Below are 20,735 nucleotides of genomic sequence, written 5' to 3'. Positions count from 1 at the left end.
TATCCTATAATTTTATAGGCTAGGTTTTGCAGCTTACTGTGGTATAAAATTTCCGTGGCGCTGGTTCTTTATTTATATATATACATACTATATTAAGGCAGACCTATCTCATAAAAAGAGCCCAGCCTGGAAAAGCAATAGATCACTAGGTGAAACCGTCATAGAAACAAAAGTAAAAATAGAAAAATGAAAAAAAAAACATCTTCCTCTTGGCATCCAAACACAGTTATTGTTTATGGACCACCTGAAAATGTAATATCATATTTATGCCCCTGGGTACGAGGGCATCATGCTTATCGATCCAGTATTACTCTTTCTGGAGTACTACAGTGTGAAAGTCCCCTCTCCTAGTGGCTATCTTAAGGACGAAGATGCCCTTGACCTTGGTTGGTGCCATCCACCTTAGCCTGATGCACTCTATGAAAATGTTGAGCTACTGGGCTAATGGGTTCCTGCACCCCAGTATCCCTGATGTGTTCTTCAGTGTGAACCCCCAGTTGGTGCTTAGTCTTGCCAACATACATTTTTCCACAAGGTCAAGTGAACATATTCATCCCCCTAGTGTGGTAGCACAGTTAATATGGTCCCTGATTTTATAGAACCTTAAGTTGTTCGCATTGGAGAACACATCAGCACGCTCAACCAGGGGATATCGGATCAGGATATCACCCAGATTTTGGGCTCTTTTAGCCACTAAATGAGGTCAGTCACCCACAATCTCCATCAGAGTCGGGCATTGAGTAAGTATACCCCAGTGCTTTACTAATATTTTCTGGACTTCCACCCACTGTAATCCTTTTTGTGTTATAAGCCACACAGGGCCCTGATCACATTGCTGAACTTCATTTTGCATTTCCACCAACTCCTCCCTATGTCTATGGTAGGCTTTACTGCATGCTCTCTTAAGGGTCTTATCAGAATACCCTCCTTCTTCGGTAGAGATTTAAGCTTCCTTTCTGAACTCCGAGATCTCAGTACAGTTGTGATGATGTCTTAAGAATTAACCCACTAGAATACCCCCTTTAAATAGTGAAAGAGGAGAAGTAGGCATGTCCCAAGGAAGCTATGTACGCTCTTGACAACAAAACGTGTTGACATGGTGTGGGCGATTTACTAAAACTGGAGCATGCAAAATGTGGTGCAACTCTACATAGAAACCAATCAGCTTCCATGTTTTATTTTCAAAGTTTAATTGAGCAAGCTGAAGCTAGAAGCTGATATTTTATCATGTACCAGATTCTGAGTGCACCAAATTTAGTAAATCTACCCCTGGTGTGACCAAATTAGCCTGGCCATGACCACTGCCTCATAGTGTGTGCAGACCCATTGTGGAGCTACTAGCAGGGAGAGTGTCCATCCATGTGACAGACAGATCGGTGTGCCGGCTGCGGAGGAAGAAGGCTGAAGTCTTTGGAGTGGGAGCCATCAAAGCTTTAACAGGTGACAATTAGAGATGAGCGAAGTATTCAAAAATTCGATTCGGCTGATTCGGCGAATTTCAGGAAGAAATTTGATTCGATGCGAATTTATTCGCTACGAAGTTAACTTATAAAAAGGGTTTCTAGGCTTCAGAGAGCCTTTAAATTAGTGCAGAACACTGTACCTTTAATTTAAATGCCCTTGGAGATGAGGAAGGAGAAGGAGAAGGAGAAGGATGAGAAGAAGGAGAAGGATGAGAAGAAGGAGAAGGAGAAGGATGAGAAGAAGGAGAAGGAGAAGGATGAGAAGAAGGAGAAGGATGAGAAGAAGGAGAAGGAGAAGGATGAGAAGAAGGAGAAGGAGAAGGATGAGAAGATGGAGAAGGAGAAGGATGAGAAGAAGGAGAAGGATGAGAAGAAGGAGAAGGAGAAGGATGAGAAGAAGGAGAAGGATGAGAAGAAGGAGAAGGAGAAGGATGAGGAGAAGGAGAAGGATGAGAAGAAGGAGAAGGAGAAGGATGAGAAGAAGGAGAAGGATGAGAAGAAGGATGAGAAGAAGGAGAAGGATGAGAAGAAGGGGAAGGAGAAGGATGAGAAGAAGGAGAAGGAGAAGGATGAGAAGAAGGAGAAGGATGAGAAGAAGGAGAAGGAGAAGGATGAGAAGAAGGAGAAGGATGAGAAGAAGGAGAAGGATGAGAAGAAGGAGAAGGATGAGAAGAAGGATGAGAAGAAGGAGAAGGATGAGAAGAAGGAGAAGGATGAGAAGAAGGATGAGAAGAAGGAGAAGGATGAGAAGAAGGAGAAGGATGAGAAGAAGGATGAGAAGAAGGAGAAGGATGAGAAGAAGGATGAGAAGAAGGAGAAGGATGAGAAGAAGGAGAAGGAGAAGGATGAGAAGAAGGAGAAGGATGAGAAGAAGGAGAAGGATGAGAAGAAGGAGAAGGATAAGAAGATGGAGAAGGAGAAGGATGAGAAGAAGGAGAAGGATGAGAAGAAGGAGAAGGAGAAGGATGAGAAGAAGGAGAAGGAGAAGGATGAGAAGAAGGAGAAGGATGAGAAGAAGGAGAAGGAGAAGGATGAGAAGAAGGAGAAGGATGAGAAGAAGGAGAAGGATGAGAAGAAGGATGAGAAGAAGGATGAGAAGAAGGAGAAGGATGAGAAGAAGGATGAGAAGAAGGAGAAGGATGAGAAGAAGGAGAAGGATGAGAAGAAGGATGAAAAGAAGGAGAAGGATGAGAAGAAGGATGAGAAGAAGGAGAAGGATGAGAAGAAGGAGAAGGAGAAGGATGAGAAGAAGGAGAAGGATGAGAAGAAGGAGAAGGATGAGAAGAAGGATGAGAAGAAGGAGAAGGATGAGAAGAAGGACAGTTCTGTGACAGTTTCTGTCTATTTCTGACAGTTCTGTGACATTCACTCCATACAGCGGTTGAAACATTGTATCTATTTGTTTCCATAAATGGATCCATTTATGGAAACAAATAGATACAATGTTTCAACCGCTGTATGGAGTGAATGTCACAGAACTGTCAGAAATAGTCTATTTCTGACAGTTCTGGGACATTCACTCCATACAGCGGTTGAAACATTGTATCTATTTGTTTCCATAAATGGATCCATTTATGGAAACAAATAGATACAATGTTTCAACCGCTGTATGGAGTGAATGTCCCAGAACTGTCAGAAATAGGCTATTTCTGACAGTTCTGTGACATTCACTCCATACAGCGGTTGAAACATTGTATCTATTTGTTTCCATAAATGACATTCTGCAGATACACTTAGAGGAGCTCTGCAGATACACTTTTTGCCGGCTTGGAATTATTCTTATTTTCATCCTACTTCTTCTTCTTCTTCTTCTTCATCCTCATCCTCATCCTCTTCTTCTGAGGATGAGGATGAGGATGAAGAAGAAGAAGAAGAAGAAGTAGGATGAAAATAAGATTAATTCCAAGCCGGCAAAAAGTGTATCTGCAGAGCTCCTCTAAGTGTATCTGCAGAATAGAGGAGCTCTGCAGATACACTTTTTGCCGGCTTGGAATTATTCTTATTTTCATCCTACTTCTTCTTCTTCTTCTTCTTCATCCTCATCCTCAGAAGAAGAAGAAGAGGATGAGGATGAGGATGAAGAGGAAGAAGAAGAAGAAGTAGGATGAAAATAAGAATAATTCCAAGCAAAAAGTGTATCTGCAGAGCTCCTCTATTCTGCAGATACACTTAGAGGAGCTCTGCAGATACACTTTTTGCCGGCTTGGAATTATTCTTATTTTCATCCTACTTCTTCTTCTTCTTCTTCTTCCTCATCCTCATCCTCTTCTTCTTCTTCTGAGGATGAGGATGAGGATGAAGAAGAAGAAGAAGTAGGATGAAAATAAGAAGAATTCCAAGCCGGCAAAAAGTGTATCTGCAGAGCTCCGCTAAGTGTATCTGCAGAGCTCCGCTAAGAAATAGCGGAGCTCTGCAGATACACTTTTTGCCGGCTTGGAATTCTCCTTCTTCTCATCCTTCTTCTTCTTCTCATCCTTCTTCTTCTTCTCATCCTTCTCCTTCTTCTCATCCTTCTCCTTCTTCTCATCCTTCTCCTTCTTCTCATCCTTCTTCTCATCCTTCTCCTTCTTCTCATCCTTCTTCTCATCCTTCTCCTTCTTCTCATCGTTCTCCTTCTTCTCATCCTTCTCCTTCTCCTTCTTCTCATCCTTCTCCTTCTTCTCATCCTTCTCCTTCTTCTCATCCTTCTCCTTCTCCTTCTTCTCATCCTTCTCCTTCTTCTCATCCTTCTCCTTCTCCTTCTTCTCATCCTTCTCCTTCTTCTCATCCTTCTCCTTCTTCTCATCCTTCTCCTTCTCCTTCTTCTCATCCTTCTCCTTCTCCATCTTCTCATCCTTCTCCTTCTTCTCATCCTTCTCCTTCTCCTTCTTCTCATCCTTCTCCTCATCCTTCTCCTTCTTCTCATCCTTCTTCTCATCCTTCTCCTTCTTCTCATCCTTCTCCTTCTTCTCATCCTTCTTCTTCTCATCCTTCTCCTTCTTCTCATCCTTCTTCTCATCCTTCTCCTTCTTCTCATCCTTCTTCTCATCCTTCTTCTCATCCTTCTCCTTCTTCTCATCCTTCTCCTTCTTCTCATCCTTCTCCTTCTCCTTCTTCTCATCCTTCTCCTTCTTCTCATCCTTCTCCTTCTTCTCATCCTTCTCCTTCTCCTTCTTCTCATCCTTCTCCTTCTCCATCTTCTCATCCTTCTCCTTCTCCTTCTTCTCATCCTTCTCCTTCTCCTTCTCCTTCTTCTCATCCTTCTCCTTCTTCTCATCCTTCTCCTTCTCCTTCTTCTCATCCTTCTCCTTCTTCTCATCCTTCTCCTTCTTCTCATCCTTCTCCTTCTCCTTCTCCTTCCTCATCTCCAAGGGCATTTAAATTAAAGGTACAGTGTTCTGCACTAATTTAAAGGCTCTCTGAAGCCTAGAAACCCTTTTTATAAGTTAACTTCGTAGCAAATTAATTCGCATCGAATCAAATTTCTTCCTGAAATTCGGCGAATCAGCCGAATCGAATTTTTGAATAATTCGCTCATCTCTAGTTGTAATCAATACCATACTGGCCACCACTGGACTCAGACTGTAGTCCCTCTAAGATTGTTTGAGCTCTTAAGTGGATTTCGAGAGCTCTATCATTCAAGCTTTTCATACTGATTCTTATCATTAAAGTATTTTTATTTTTTCTGCACCCTCCCAATCTGGCATTTTTTTTTCCAGTGTATGCTGCCATAATTCACCAGGAAAACAAAAAATTGTATACTTACCATTCCATAATTTTCCCTTCCTGGTGCATCTTCACGGCAGCATACCCATGAATGCCCACCTTTGGGGTGATAATTACAGTGGCTTGAAAAAGTATTCATACCCCATGAAATTTTCCACATTTTGTCATGTTACAACCACAAACGTAAATGTATTTTATTGGGATTTTATGTGATAGACCAACACAAAGTGGCACATAATTGTGAATTGGAAGGAAAATGAGAAATGGATTTCAACACTTTTTACAAATAAATCTGTGAAAAGTGTGGTGTGCATTTGTATTCAGCCCCCTTTACTCTGATACCCCTAACTAAAACCTAGTGGAACCAATTGCCTTCACAAGTCGCCTAATTAGTAAATATAGTCCACCTGTGGGTAATGTAATGTCAGTATAAATCCAGCTGTTCTGTGAAGCCCTCAGAGGTTTGTTAGAGAACATTAATGAGCAAATAGCATCATGAAGGCCAAGGAACACACCAGACAGGTCAGGGATAAAGCTGTGGAGACGTTTAAAGCAGGGTTAGGTTATAAAAAAATATCCCAAACTTTGAACATCTCACAGAGCACTGTTCAATACATCATCCATGTACAGTTTTAATGCATCCCCCAAATGTGTTAATTATAGGAATTGCATATTTTTAATGTTTCTTTTTGAGCCACTCTAAAATAGCCTCTTCCTTGAGAGTGATCTTTTTTAATTTTTTACAAAATGGTACAGAAGCATCACACAGTGATTTTCCAAATACTAATACAACAGAACAGTGTGTGTGTGTGTGTAACTCTCTCTCTCTCTCTCTCTCTCTCTATATATATATATATATATATATATATATATACACACACACACACTATATTGCCAAAGGTATTGGGACAGACCTCCAAATCATTGGATTCAGGTGTTCCAATCACCTCCATGGCCACAAATGTATAAAATCAAGCACTTAAGGCAACCAGGCTATCTTTGAACCTATTGCTGACCACTCATGCTGAAAAACGTTTGTGTTGGTCGACAGCTAAATTTTATATGCAGAGAGATCATATTGGCGCTATGTTAGCGGTCAAACTTACATTTTGCTCCCCCTAAAATTAGATGCTCCTTGGGTGCTTATACTCAAGACCCTGAGAAAGCCTTGACCAAGTTCCATAGGTCTTATGAAAATTTCTACCGTGCCCCGGCCAACTCTGATCCTGAGAAGTCCTTGGCCTTCCTCCACTCGGTTAAAATCCCTAAACTGGCAGTGGCACACAGGTAAATAATGTATAGTCCCACCACAGTCCAAGAGATCTTGCAGACCATTAAACAAAGCAAATGATCTTCTGCACCGGATTCAGAGAGGTTTTCAGCTCTATAATACCAAAAATTAATGGCCGTTCTAGCTCCCCATCTGGTGAGGTTCTTCAACTCTTTGAGGGAAAGACACATCCTAATATTAGACTTAAACACAGCGTTTATTTCTGTGATCCCTAAACCTGGTAAGGACCCTGAAGCCATTCAGAATTATATACTGATTTCCGATTTTCAATTATGATTTGAAATTACTGACTAAGATATTTGATAACAGACTGACCTCTTTCATCAATACTTATTTTCATAAAGATCAGGTGGGCTTCATTCCGGGTAGACAGGGTCATGACCAGGTTCAACAGGCTATCAATGTGATCTCTCTGCTGCATTCAGGCTGGGATGGGGGAAGCCCCAACAGAGTATGCTGCTTTCTATTGACCTCCAAATGCCATTTGATTCTGTGTCTTGGGACTATCTTTTCCAGCTGTTGTGGGATTGGGGATTTGGGAGTCGATTCCTTGCTATTCTCCGTGCCCTTTATACCACCCCTACAGCCAAGGTCTGCCTACAGGGCTATCATTCTGATCCCATTTGGATTCAGAGGGGCACTAGGCAAGAGTGCCCCCTTTCCCCTCTCATATTTGCCATTCTGATTGAAATGCTGGCGATTGCAATTAGATCTGACCCAAATATTCACATGGTGGAGTGTGGTAGGCACCCTCACAAATGTGCATTATTTGCAGATGATTTGTTCCTATGTAGAACCTCTCCTTTGATCTCGCTCCCTAACCTTCTCAAGACATTTCAGGCATTTGTACAGGTCTCGGGTCTGCAGGTCAATGGAACTAAATCAGTAGCCATGAATATTAACCTACCTTTGTCCCTGTTAGCTGGATTGCAGGAGGCGTTTCCCTTCTCCTGGAGTTTGGACTTTCTCCCCTACCTGGGAATCCATTTGACACCCTCCCTATCCCATCTGTACAAGGTCAACTACCCTCTATTATTTATAAAGCTAGAAGAGGATTTACGGGTCTAGGCGACTCATGATCTATCCTAGTTAGGCAGGATCCATTCGGTTAAAATGACTCTACTGCCACACATTTTATATTATTTCCGCTCATTACCAATTGCCATAATCCCTTCAGAAATTGGCTAAATTTCAAGCCAAACTTGTAAAAGAGTATGCAGCGCTGATAATAATAAAGTCAGATGAAGAATCAAATACATAAGTTGCACAATAGCATATATTAAGGTAACTCAGTCCATATTACGTGGTAAAACAAAGTGATTATGTGCAATTGTCCAAACAATCCATGATCAGGGATAACCGTGACTCTTGTGTTCTTGTGAATGTACAAACAATGCACTAACCAGATAGCGCATGAACTGCGCGTGGAGCAATTAAGACCCGCTCCTGGTGCTCTGGACTTGTGATACCAGGAAGATATCATCTGCAGGTTAGCCACTAGATTTCATCAGTCTGGGTGTATTTGTACGCCATCCACCAGGATAATCATCAGCAGGGGGAGGGGGGAATCACACATCACTCCAAAACCATCAGGAACCCCCCAATGGAATTCAGAAACCCCGCTGCTGGCTCCGAGCAGTCACAACACAGATCTTCCTCTATGGCCCCAGTGGTAGAAGGAAAACAAAGCCCAACCTGCAAACAGGGAGCAGGACGTCTGCGAACCACACAGGCCGGCGCCTTTCAACTGCCTGAGAAGAAAAGTGCAACAGGACACGACCCCACACCTTTGTTTTCCTTCTACCACTCGGGCCATAGAGGAAGATCTGTGTTGTGACTGCTCGGAGCCAGCAGCGGGGTTTCTGAATTCCACTGGGGGGGTTCCTGATGGTTTTGGAGTGATGTGTGATTCCCCCCTCCCCCTGCTGATGATTATCCTGGTGGATGGCATACAAATACACCCAGACTGATGACATCTAGTGGCTAACCTGCAGATGACATCTTCCTGGTATCACAAGTCCAGAGCACCAGGAGCGGGTCTTAATTGCTCCACGCGCAGTTCATGCGCTATCTGGTTAGTGCATTGTTTGTACATTCACAAGAACACAAGAGTCACGGTTATCCCTGATCATGGATTGTTTGGACAATTGCACATAATCACTTTGTTTTACCACGTAATATGGACTGAGTTACCTTAATATATGCTATTGTGCAACTTATGTATTTGATTCTTCTTCATCTGACTTTATTATTATCAGCGCTGCATACTCTTTTACATTTTCCACTGGGTTCCAAAGGTTACCTCTTATGCTAGCGGCTTTATATTCATGTTCCCAGCGCTCGATTACCATTTTTATATATATATTCAAGCCAAACTTATTTGTTTAGTCTGGAAAGGTAAGGGACATAGGCTGTTGAAACAGGTTCTTTTTGCACATAAAACGGTTGGGAGGTTGGGTCTTCCAGATCTGCTGCTCTATTATCAAGCTGCACAATCAAGTAGCTCAATTTTCAGCAGTATATTCCCGTACTGAAAAAACTGATTGGATATCTATAGAATGAATAGCTGCTACTGTAGATGTTTTCATTAATATCAAATAATTGCAAACTAATCGGTTATTTTATTTTTTTTTTCTTTATTTTTAGATTCTGAAATAAAGAAATCATGGCTTCAGGCAGAAAATTCTCAGAGGTGATAAAACGTCTTAGATGGAAATTAAAGGAAGTGTTTGAGAAGGACGCAGAGGGTTTCTGTGATGAGCTGCAATCTCAAGGCCTCATAACCCTGGATGAGAAGATTCATCTCCTAGATGATGGAGATCCAAGAGGGAGAGTTGAAAAAATGGTGAACATTATACTTAAGAAAGAAGAACTCTGTGAGAAATTCCTGTGTAATCTTGAGAACATGATCCCCAGATTTCCAGCACTGAGTGACCTGTCCCAGCACTTTCCAGAAAGTAAGTCATCTCATCTATAGGAATATTTTAGGCTGGGTGTTATTTTATTGTCAATTGAGCTTTTAAAAACAAGCAAGAGAGAGCTCCTCCATCTAAATGTTTTATTAACCCCTTCACTCCTAAGGGTAAAACAAATCTTAATGCCTAAGCACAATCTTGCACCTTTGACATGTGTTAGTAAAACCGTACATATCATCACAACTACTTTGTACATCCAGGTGGATTATACCGCGTTTTTTCAGGACAAATTTTTTTATTATGAAAGGAAAACTGGCCCAAAATAGTAAAAAAAATAATTGTTTTTAATGTAGCTCTGTGTATCTTGTTACTACCATAACCTACCACCAAAAATCAACCCAAAATAAATTCTCCAGCTCTTGACGATTGCAGCAATACCATATATGTGTATGTTTGTTGTTTGTACCCATAGTACAGCCCAGAAACAATAGTGTGCATTTTGTTTTTTGTTTTTTGTTTTTTGTTTTTTTTTTGTGGGGGGGGGTTTACCTAAAACACACTGACACTGACACTTTTACAACAAAAAAAAAACAAATCCTGACCTTTGACCCTGACCTTGAGCCAAACACTAAACCTGACACTGAACTAGATTAAACATTGATCTAGGTATTTTTTCTTTATTATTTTTTTTATATTTATTTATTATTTATCTTTATTTTTTTTTTAACAAACTTTTTTTTCTCTATGCAAAGAGTTAGAGAGATACAATGTATCTCTCTCCTCCATTCATAGAGAAAAAAAAACAAGGGGGGGGGGCGGGCTATACAGTGACTGATCACTGTGATAGCCAATAAGAGGCTATCACAATGATCATGTAACCTAAATTCAGGGGTCCCGATCATTAGAACGACAGTGATACCCCAGTCTTTGTGCTGGGAACAGGCTGTGTGGCGAGCTCCCAGAAGAAAGACAGCTACACAAATATGCGGCCTCACGGAAAAAAGCCCAGCTCTGTGAGGCTACATATTTGTGTGAAGTCAGCATGAAGGGGTTATGAGGGAAAAAAAACCCAATGTGTTTGTTGGCATCTCAGGATTATTATTGTGAGGATTTTTTTATTATTATTAATTTAACTTTCTCATTATTATCATGTAATTAGTATTTTTTTTTAAATTATATTTTACTTTTTTTTACATGGTTTTTCTCATGGGGGCTCTGGATCAAGCCAGTGAACAATGGAGACCTGTTGTAATCCCCATCCAGCTCTGCAGCAAACAAAATACTGGAATCTGCCAATAATAGATTACTATAAGTGTCTCTGCCAATGTGCTTCTGTTCACTTCAGTGGGGTTTGCATTCTGATAAATGTCTATGGGAATGCCACATCACTTGAAGCAGATCAGATACTGATCAGAAGGAGGTCAGCTGCAGGTCACATGCACCTCTCAACAAATTCTGGAAGATCCCAGAAGTGTCTCAAATTGATGCCATCAACACGGCCCAAATTCCATTCACATAGACCAGGGGTGGGCAAACTTTTTGACTTGAGGGCCGCAATGGGTTCATATATTGGACCCGGGGGCCGGACCAAGAGTAGATGAATGATGTGTATGTGTCATCCATAGTAAGTATAGTAATATTCCCCCATAGTAAGCATAGTAATTCATCCCCCATATAGTAATTCATCCCCCATAGTAATTCATCCCCCATATAGTAATTCATCCCCCATAGTAATTCATCCCCCATAGTAATTCATCCCCCATATAGTAATTCATCCCCCATATAGTAATTCATCCCCCATAGTAATTCATCCCCCATATAGTAATTAATCCCCCATATAGTAATTCATCCCCATAGTAATTCATCCCCCATAGTAATTCATCCCCCATATATTAATTCATCCCCCATAGTAATACATCCCCCATATAGTAATTCATCCCCCATATAGTAATTCATCCCCCATAGTAATTCATCCCCCATATAGTAATTCACCCCCCCCTATAGTAATTCACCCCCCATATAGTAATTCATCCCCCATATAGTAATTCATCCCCCATAGTAATACATCCCCCATATAGTAATTCATCCCCCATAGTAATTCATCCCCATATAGTAATTCATCCCCCCTATAGTAATTCATCCCCCATATAGTAATTCATCCCCCATAGTAATTCATCCCCCATATAGTAATTCATCCCCCATAGTAATACATCCCCCATATAGTAATTCATCCCCCATAGTAATTCATCCCCCATATAGTAATTCACCCCCCCTATAGTAATTCACCCCCCATATAGTAATTCATCCCCCATATAGTAATTCATCCCCCATAGTAATACATCCCCCATATAGTAATTCATCCCCCATAGTAATTCATCCCCCATATAGTAATTCATCCCCCCTATAGTAATTCATCCCCCATATAGTAATTCATCCCCCATAGTAATTCATCCCCCATATAGTAATTCATCCCCCATATAGTAATTCATCCCCCATAGTAATTCATCCCCCCTATAGTAATTCATCCCCCATAGTAATTCATCCCCCATATAGTAATTCATCCCCCCTATAGTAATTCATCCCCCATATAGTAATTCATCCCCCATAGTAATTCATCCCCCATATAGTAATTCATCCCCCATATAGTAATTCATCCCCCATATAGTAATTCATCCCCCCTATAGTAATTCATCCCCCATATAGTAATTCATCCCCCATATAGTAATTCATCCCCCCCATAGTAATTCATCCCCCATATAGTAATTCATCCCCCCTATAGTAATTCATCCCCCATATAGTAATTCATCCCCCCTATAGTAATTCATTCCCCATATTAATTCATCCCCCCTATAGTAAGTCCCCCCTGTGTCAATTCACTTACCTTTGCTCCGCGCGTTCCTCTCGCCGTGTTCTCGCGCCATTCCGGTGTAGCATGAAAATCTGTCTCCTATGAGGATCTGTCCCCCTCGACGTATCTGCGCATGTGCCAGTTTCCGGCATTAGCAGCCGATCGGCGATCTCCGGCACATGCGCAGATACGTCGAGGGGGACAGATCCTCATAGGAGACAGATTTTCATGCTACACCGGTCTTCAGGGCGGACTGTTAGAGGAGCCTAGCGGGAGCCTAGCTCCGCGGGCCGGATTAAAAGGTCCGCCGGGCCGTATACGGCCCGCGGGCCGTAGTTTGCCCATTGCTGACATAGACCCTAACATTGATTTATCTCTACAGAGTGAAACTCAGAAAGTTCAAAGATATCAAATCACTTTCTTTCTCTCTGTTATAGGGTGCTCCTATTGTGGCAGCACCCAAATATTGCAGAGTTCCCCTTTAAGCTTTAACATTTCTAAAAGCATCTGTTTGCAGAAACAGGTCATCAGCTCACTTCCCCCCTGATTTCCTGTGGAACAATGTGTTTCAGTCTAGCAGCTGACACCCTAAATTTCAGTTTGTGATATTTTATCTAAATGTGAAACCGCAAAGGCTATATCTTGAACTGCTCAGAATGTATTTTAAAGGTACAAAAAGTAACGAGGAAATATATGCATTGTGACGTAATTGTTGATATATACACCACGTAAGATGTATTTCAAGGCACTTAGCTTGCAGACCCGAGTCTGGCTAGGTCAACCATCTGGTAAATAAAAAGCTTGTTTTTCTCAAGTTCATGTCCGGAGTTTTCCTGGAATTCTCAAAGTTGCCATTACATTTCGGAGCTATGTTTTACAGTATCTGAAGCCCAGGAGCAGATCAGTTAATCTTCTGGGTGTAATGCTGTCACTGACAGCAATTCCAGAACATGGCCATCAAGAGCTGCTAAGTCCTTGTGCCATTTTACAGAGATGCTGGGATATCAGCCTTTAATTCCAAAATGGCACTTGGCCTCAACAGCTCTTGCAGACCATGTCCTGGAATTGCTGTCAGTGACAGCATTACACCCAGGAGATGAACTGATCAGTTCTTGGGCTTCAGATTATGTAATACATACCTCCATACAGGCCCAGACTGGCCATAGCACACACTGGGCAATTGCTTGTTAGGCCAGGGCCGCTAGGCCATATACCCCACCCGCAGCTGGTGTAATGTGGAGAGAGAGGCGTCAGTAGCATTGCTAGCACCAGGCATCCAGGCATCCAGCCTCTGCTCTTCTTCAATCATCGGCACCTGCATCATCCCCTTAGCACCTGTCATGCTAGTCAAACAGCCAATGATGTGCTCTATGAGATAAGATGAGGAGGAGCCTGGAAAGATGAACATCTCCCACCCTGGCATTGAGCTGTGATGTATACACAGTCTGAGAGTAGGGATGGGCTGCATGTTCAAGTCAAACATACTTTCGACTTAAACATGGGCCGTTCATGTGTTCGTTGAGCTGTTCGCTTGCCGCATCCCACAATGTACTGCACCCTGACAGTGCTTTGTGATTGGTCAAAGCAATGCACTTGACCACAAGTCAGGTGCAATACTGTGACCAACCAGAGCATGTGATGATGTCACAAGGGGCAGGGTGAACCCCCTTGTGACCTCATGACAATATATAAGAACTGTCATTGTGGGCACTGTTAACAGGAATCAGTGTGGCGAGTGGAGCGTTTTTTTCCCCTTTTTCGTGTAGCAGCGGTCATCGTGATTGACGTTAAACCTACTTCGGGGGGGACATTTTTTTCATTTTTATTTTTAATAAAGGATTTGCCAAAGACTGTCTCCTGTCTTTTTTACATTACACTTTTATTTTTTGTGAGTGGGTAGCGGTACCATGTACTGCATATTCATGCACATAGGGGTTCGGGATTTGGGGGCCCCCTTGTTAAAGGGGGCTTCCAGATTCCAATAAGCCTCCCACCCACAGACCCCCACAACCACAGGCTGCAGTTGTGGGGAAGAGGCCCTTGGCCCCGTCAACATGAAGACAAGGTGTTTTGGGGGGGAAGTCCCCCTTCCCCAAAGCACCCCACCATGTTGAGGGCATGTGGCCTGGTATGGTTCAGGAGGAGGGGTGCTCACTCATCCCCCCCCCCTTTTTTCCTGACCTGCTAGGCTGCATGCTGGGAAAAGGGTCTGGTATGGATTTGGGGGGACCCTCACCACATTTTTTTTTATTTTGGCGTGGGGGTTCCCCTCAAAATCCATACCAGGCCCGAAGGGCTTAGTATGGATAGGAGGGGGGACCCCATGCCGTTTTTCTTTCAATATTTTTAATTGTCGGGCAATGCTGACAATTCTTTTGACATTCAGCTGAATGAGCTGAGAGCTGAAGCATGAATGAATGTTTCACAACTAAAATACCACATGACTTCATCATAGAACTCATGCTGGATTTTAGTAACTGAGTGGTATCTTGCCACATACTCTGATGCGGTAAGATACCGCTGAGTTGTTCGGTTCATGTTAAGTTCGCAGTCGAACATTCTATAGGTTTGGATATTGGACCGCGAACTGAACAGGGGGGTGTTCAGCCCATCACTATCTGAGAGCTGTGCATGGAGGAATTGGCAGTGGACTCTGATCTTTGACAGAAGAGTAAAGAAGCAAAGATATGGACGGATGTGGTTGAGAACAATCGTAGAGAGGGAGAGTAGACATTGTTAGAAAATAATGATAGTGACCAGAGAGGGAAATGGTGGTGGATAGAAGAGATGGAGATGGATTCAGAAAGGAGTGTGGCAAGGATGAAGATAAAGGAGAATGTTCAGGGTGCAGAGCATGCATTTATAGAGCAGATGAATCTCTCTCTTTATAACTCATCTTAATTATTTCAAATGCCTAAGCAGTATTTACATATATTTTTTTTTAGTTTTTGCAGCCTTCATAAGCACAGGAGGACTCCTCTGCCAACCAGTCATTTTGGGGCTCTTGTAATATATGAAAAAGTTTGTGTTGCTGGTATGTATAATATGCCGGTTGTTCCATTCCCACAAACCCTAAATGGCCCAGGCCATTACCTATGAGAATTATTAATGTTAGTATTGTTAGTTTCCAAAATCCACTGCTGGGTAGCATGATAAAAATGTGAGAAGCTTCAAGTAATTTGATGGCCTTGTATTTCTCCAGTGAAACAGATGATTGGAATTGCTTTCCATGGTAGAAAACAATTCAAGCACATATTCATTATTTAAAATATTCTAACTCTTTTTCAGATAAACTGAAGTGTTTCCATGAACTTCTTGTCAGATTAAATATGGAGCATTTACCCGATTCCAAACTGACACTGAGTAACATCCTAGAAATCGGAGCAGAGACTCTGAGTGATCTCCATCCCCAAACCATTCAAGATGTTCCGTGGCATTCTTTGAGAAAGTTGATGGCCTTGAACAGAACTGCACTCAATACTCAGTATGAACAAGATGAAAAAAAAAACAGTTCAAAAGAAAACACCTTGTTTGACTCATCAATGATCGAAGAGGAAAGTAGTTCAGCAGAATCTATTCACCCCCTGGATGTCCTCTGTGCTCTCCTGCATTGTTCAGACAGTTTTCTCCAACAAGAGATTGTATCCAAACTGTCCATGTGTCAGCTTGCTGTCCCTCTTCTGCTCCCCTCTGATGACGGGTCACACTTCACCCTCATGCTTTGGGCAATGAGGGACATTGTGAAGAAGTGGAGACCTCTGTCACTAGCCGAAAGTAGAGGGTTCAGAGAAGAAAATGTGGTGAATATTTCCATGCCTATTTTCTCCTTCATCAGACTGGGTGACACCAAACTATCCAAATCTAAAATCCTGAATCAAGTTCTTAATTCAGCCCAAAAACACCAAAACATATTCATTCACTATGATATGGATGGAGGAAATATCAAGAGGAAAATATCTGATGGACTTGTGGAAATGTCCTGGTATTTTCCCTGTGGTAAGTCTGATGTTTTCCCAAAACCCATCGCAGTGACCAACCTACGGGGAGACCTGGAGTCCAGCTGGGACCAGTTCACGTTTCTGACTCGAGTCTCATCAGCTGTATTTATATTCATTGAAAGTATTTCTGAAATACAATTCAGACTGTTATCATCCTTCAGTGACACTGACACTCAGTTTTATTTCATTGTTACTCCAGAAAACAATAAACAAATACATGAGGAGACCTCAAAGCACATAAATAATCTAATAACAATTTTAAAGATGAGTAAAACAAATATTATTAAAAAAAACAGCACAGATAATGAAGCAGCTCTGGTAAATAAAGTTCAAAGTGGCATTGAGAATGTTTTAAAAAACTTTCAGAAAGAAAGGAGAAACTTGTGTAATACTAAAAATTATACTGAAGGACTTCATATCTCTGTTGACGAGAATTCTCCTGAATGTCAAAAAGCAAAAGCCAAAGCAAGCCAAATTACTTCAGTAATAAAAGATGTGGAAGGGTATAAGAAGGAAACATTGAAATTACAGGGAGATCTGTGGAAGGAATTGTCAAAAGTAGAAAAAGAACTTTGCAGAATGGCAAAACAAGGGAAAAAAGATGCACAAGAATATCAATCAGAGCTACAAGAAAACTGCAATTCGCTCCACGAAAAACAATACCAGCACCCTATTCCTGTAGGCATATCAAATTTTACTGAAGCAATTACTGACCTTTCTAAGGCTGAAAAACATTATTTCTTGAAATGGATGAAATTTGAACTGGATTCGATTGCAAGAGACGCTATATCCTTGTTGCAGTCTGAATACAAGGAAAAATGTAACAATAAATCAGATACTGCAGAACTTAAGCAGCTGGATCAGAAGATCTCAGACAGTTCTTTAGGAATAGAACATTTTGTCCGTGAGCTGGGACAGTTTTATGAGGCTGAGTATTCCATGGTTAATAAACCGAATAATAAAACCACAAGGCAATTCACCAAACTTCCAGGAATTGCTGCTGATCTCCTACTAGATGGCTTCCCATTGGAGTTGATTGATGGTGACACCTCTAATATTCCTTTACAGTGGATAACTGATGTTCTGACTGAGCTAGACAATAAGACAGGAGGACAATGCAAAATGAAAGTAATCACAGTGCTGGGAGTGCAGAGTACGGGGAAGTCCACCCTTCTGAACACCATGTTTGGTCTGCAGTTCCCGATGGCCAGTGGAAGATGCACACGAGGAGCCTTCATGACTCTCCTAAAAATGAAAGAGCAACTCCAGGAACAGCTGGACTGTCACTTCATCCTGGTGATTGACACTGAAGGGCTGAAAGCTCCAGAGTTGGCCTCTTTGGAGGATAGCTATGAACATGACAATGAACTGGCCACACTGGTGGTGGGGTTGAGTGATATCACCATCATTAATATGTCCATGGAGAACACATCAGAAATGAAGGATATTTTACAGATTGTGGTCCATGCTTTTCTTCGGATGAAAGAAATCGGGAAGAAACCCAGCTGTCAGTTTGTACATCAAAATGTCTGTGATGTATCTGCTCATGAAAAGAACCTCAGGGACAAAACTAAAATTCTGCAACAACTTGATGAAATGACAAGAGTAGCTGCAAATATGGAAAATAAACATGGAAGTACCTGTTTCAGTGATGTGATGGATTATAATCCAGAGAATCACAACTGGTACATTCCTGGACTGTGGCAAGGGGATCCACCAATGGCTCCAGTAAACTTTGGCTACAGTGAAAATGTTTATAAATTAAAGAAGTACTTGCTGGAAATGTTAAAATCAAAAAACTCCAACAGTACTCAGTGCCATATCTGTAACTTCATCCCATGGGTACAAAGTTTGTGGAGAGCAGTGAAACATGAGAAATTCATCTTTAGTTTCAGAAACAGTCTGGTGGCTGAAACTTATGCCAAGCTGTCTATGCAATACTCTCTGTGGGAATGGAACTTCACCAAAAAGATCCATAGCTGGATGATCACCAAAGAAACTTACATCAGAAATCAATCCGCAGCCAGTCTCAGTGCTGAGATGTGCATGCACCTTAAAGATGATCTTCAGAGCTTACTGTCAGAAGAAGAAAATAAAATGCTGGAGCTACTAGAAAATTATTTTGACAGCAAATGTGAGAACGTTCATCTCATTCAGCGATACAAAGAAGAATTCTTCAACAGTGTTAAGTTCCTGAAGAAAGAACTAGAAAGGAATGCTCTTAATAAACTTGCTGAAGCATTTTCCATCCAGAAATGCAAATTAAAAATTCTAGATATTCAGAAGACATCTCAGGAGCTGATTGAGAAAGAAATAACAAATCTCCTAAAAAGCTGCAGGGAAAGAAATTGTGAACTTGGTGACATGGAGGCAAAGCAAGAATTTGAAGAGATGTGGAAGAAAACTCTCTCTGATTTACAAATAGAAGAGCTGAAAAGACGTAACATTGGACAAACGATTCTTCAGCAGCTTAAGAATGAAATGGGTGTAAAGGGAGGAGGTATTAATGAAAACCTAACCAGTGTGATGAGCTTGGATGACTATGGGATCAATAAATTTGTTCCTGACAAAAGCCATATATCTCACAATCCAGTCTATCCACACCACCTGGACAAGATAGAAGATCTTTCAATAACTTTGACAGACATGTGTGACACATACATCATAGAGAAGGCAGGCAACAAAGAGGATTACAGTGATATTTACTTTCAGGAGTTGCTATATATGATCAGTGCTAAACTTAATGACAAAACTTATGAAGACCTTCACTTATCTCCCAAGTTTGAGCTAGATATAAAACTTTTTATTTTTGGGAAAGCATCTAGAGCATTTCAGACCATGCATGACAGGTTCATTCAAGAAAATGACCCAAAAACTTGCCTTGAAAAATTGAAACCTAAATACTTGGCCACATTTGAGAGCATATTCCATGAAAAAGATGAGTGTCAGGGCAGGGCCAAAAAATTCTGTGAGCTCTGCCTGAAGCCCGCATTAACTGATTATATTATCCAACATCTCGGCAAGGAAATCATTAATGTCATTCTACAAAGTCCTGACGGTCAAATATTTGGCAGCAAAAGTGCTTTTCAGATTGCTGTGCTGGAGGACTTGCTTAAGAAAAAGAATGTTGAAGAATATTTGTTCTACATTAATAATTATAGGGTCTTTTTGAGACGCTGGATCAGTCAGTACATTGCTGAGAAAAATCAGGATCAATCAACTCTGAAAACCTTAGAAGAAAACCTTTTATCTTCACTCATTGAAAAAATTGAAGATGTTCTGAAGAGTGAGGAATCTGTGAAAACAGAAAGCATTGCAACATTTCTGAAAAGTTTCTGCAAGTTGCTAGACAAAGAAATAGTGATCTCACAGAATGAAATGACAATGATCACTTTCCACAATACAGCAAATGTCAGCCAGTTCTCTGAGGACATTCTTCACTATCTTCCCAATATAAAGCAGGAACTTTTAACAGATCCAGATTTGCTGGACATTGAATTTATTCTCACCATAGTTACACTAAAGCCTCAGGAGGAATTGTTGAAGAAAGTGATTGGTTGCGGTAAGCAATGTCCGTTCTGTAATGTCCCCTGTGAGAATGCTGGTGGTGATCACAAAGAGCATTCTGCATCTCTCCATAGACCTCAGGGACTGGGAGGATACAGATGGAACCACTGGAGAAAAAATAAGACTTTAACCATTGACATCTGTTCCACTGCTGTGATGTCTAAAACTTTATTCACAAATTCTGACACAGAAGGAAAATATCGCCCATACAAAGACTATCGTAAATACTATCCAGATTGGGTAATTCAGCCTGACGCCAGCCTCAAATCCTCAGATTACTGGAAATACATTTTTGTACTTTTTAATAATAATTTTGCAGATAGATATTCTGCAAAGCCAGCTAAACTTCCAAAAGACTGGAAGGAAATCACAGAAGAACAGGCTCTTGCAAGTTTACAGGAATCTTTTAATAATAAATGAATATTATTTAATATAAAATATAGACATGGCTGTATTTGTGTTATCACTCACAATATATGTATACACTATATTGCCAAAAGTATTGGGACACCCCTCCAAATCATTGGATTCAGGTGTTCGAATCACATCCGCAATTAGCACAGCAACAGTGTGTAGAGAGCTTCATGGAATGGGTTTCCATGGCCGAGCAGCTGCATCCAAGCCTTACATCACCAAGTGCAATGCAAAGCGTTGGATGCTATGGTGTAAAGCACGCCGCCACTGGACTCTAAAGCAATGGAGACGTGTTCTTTGGAGTGTCGAATCACAATTCTCTGTCTGGAAATCTGATAGATGTGTCTGGGTTTGGTGGTTGCTAGGAAAACGGTACTTGCCTGATTGCATTGCGCCAGGTGTAAAGTTTGGTGGCGGGGGGGATTATGGTGTGGGGTTGTTTCTCAGGGGTTGGGCTTAGCCCCCTAGTTTCAGTGAAGAGAACTCTTAAGGTGTCAGCATACCAAGACATTTTGGACAATTTAATGCTCCCAA

The 20,735-nt window shown here is 41.3% G+C and overlaps 1 protein-coding gene across 1 annotated transcript; it reads left to right on the top strand.

The window, feature by feature from the left end:
- Window positions 1-9,124: 9,124 nt before the first annotated feature.
- LOC149448858 (up-regulator of cell proliferation-like) lies at window positions 9,125-20,225 on the top strand. The gene is made up of 2 exons (XM_089694169.1): window positions 9,125-9,416; window positions 15,511-20,225. Exons 1-2 carry the CDS (start codon window positions 9,125-9,127, stop codon window positions 20,205-20,207), a joined length of 4,989 nt encoding a protein of 1,662 aa, XP_089550295.1. The 3' UTR covers window positions 20,208-20,225.
- The last annotated feature ends 510 nt before the right edge of the window (window positions 20,226-20,735 follow it).

The sequence above is a fragment of the Staurois parvus genome, unplaced genomic scaffold (assembly GCF_062004578.1).
Source record: "Staurois parvus isolate SC_StPar_1 unplaced genomic scaffold, SC_StPar_1.0 ptg000654l, whole genome shotgun sequence".
Taxonomy (NCBI): domain Eukaryota; kingdom Metazoa; phylum Chordata; class Amphibia; order Anura; family Ranidae; genus Staurois; species Staurois parvus.
Note: the sequence above shows the minus strand (reverse complement) of the source record. Positions and strands in the feature narration are given on the sequence as shown.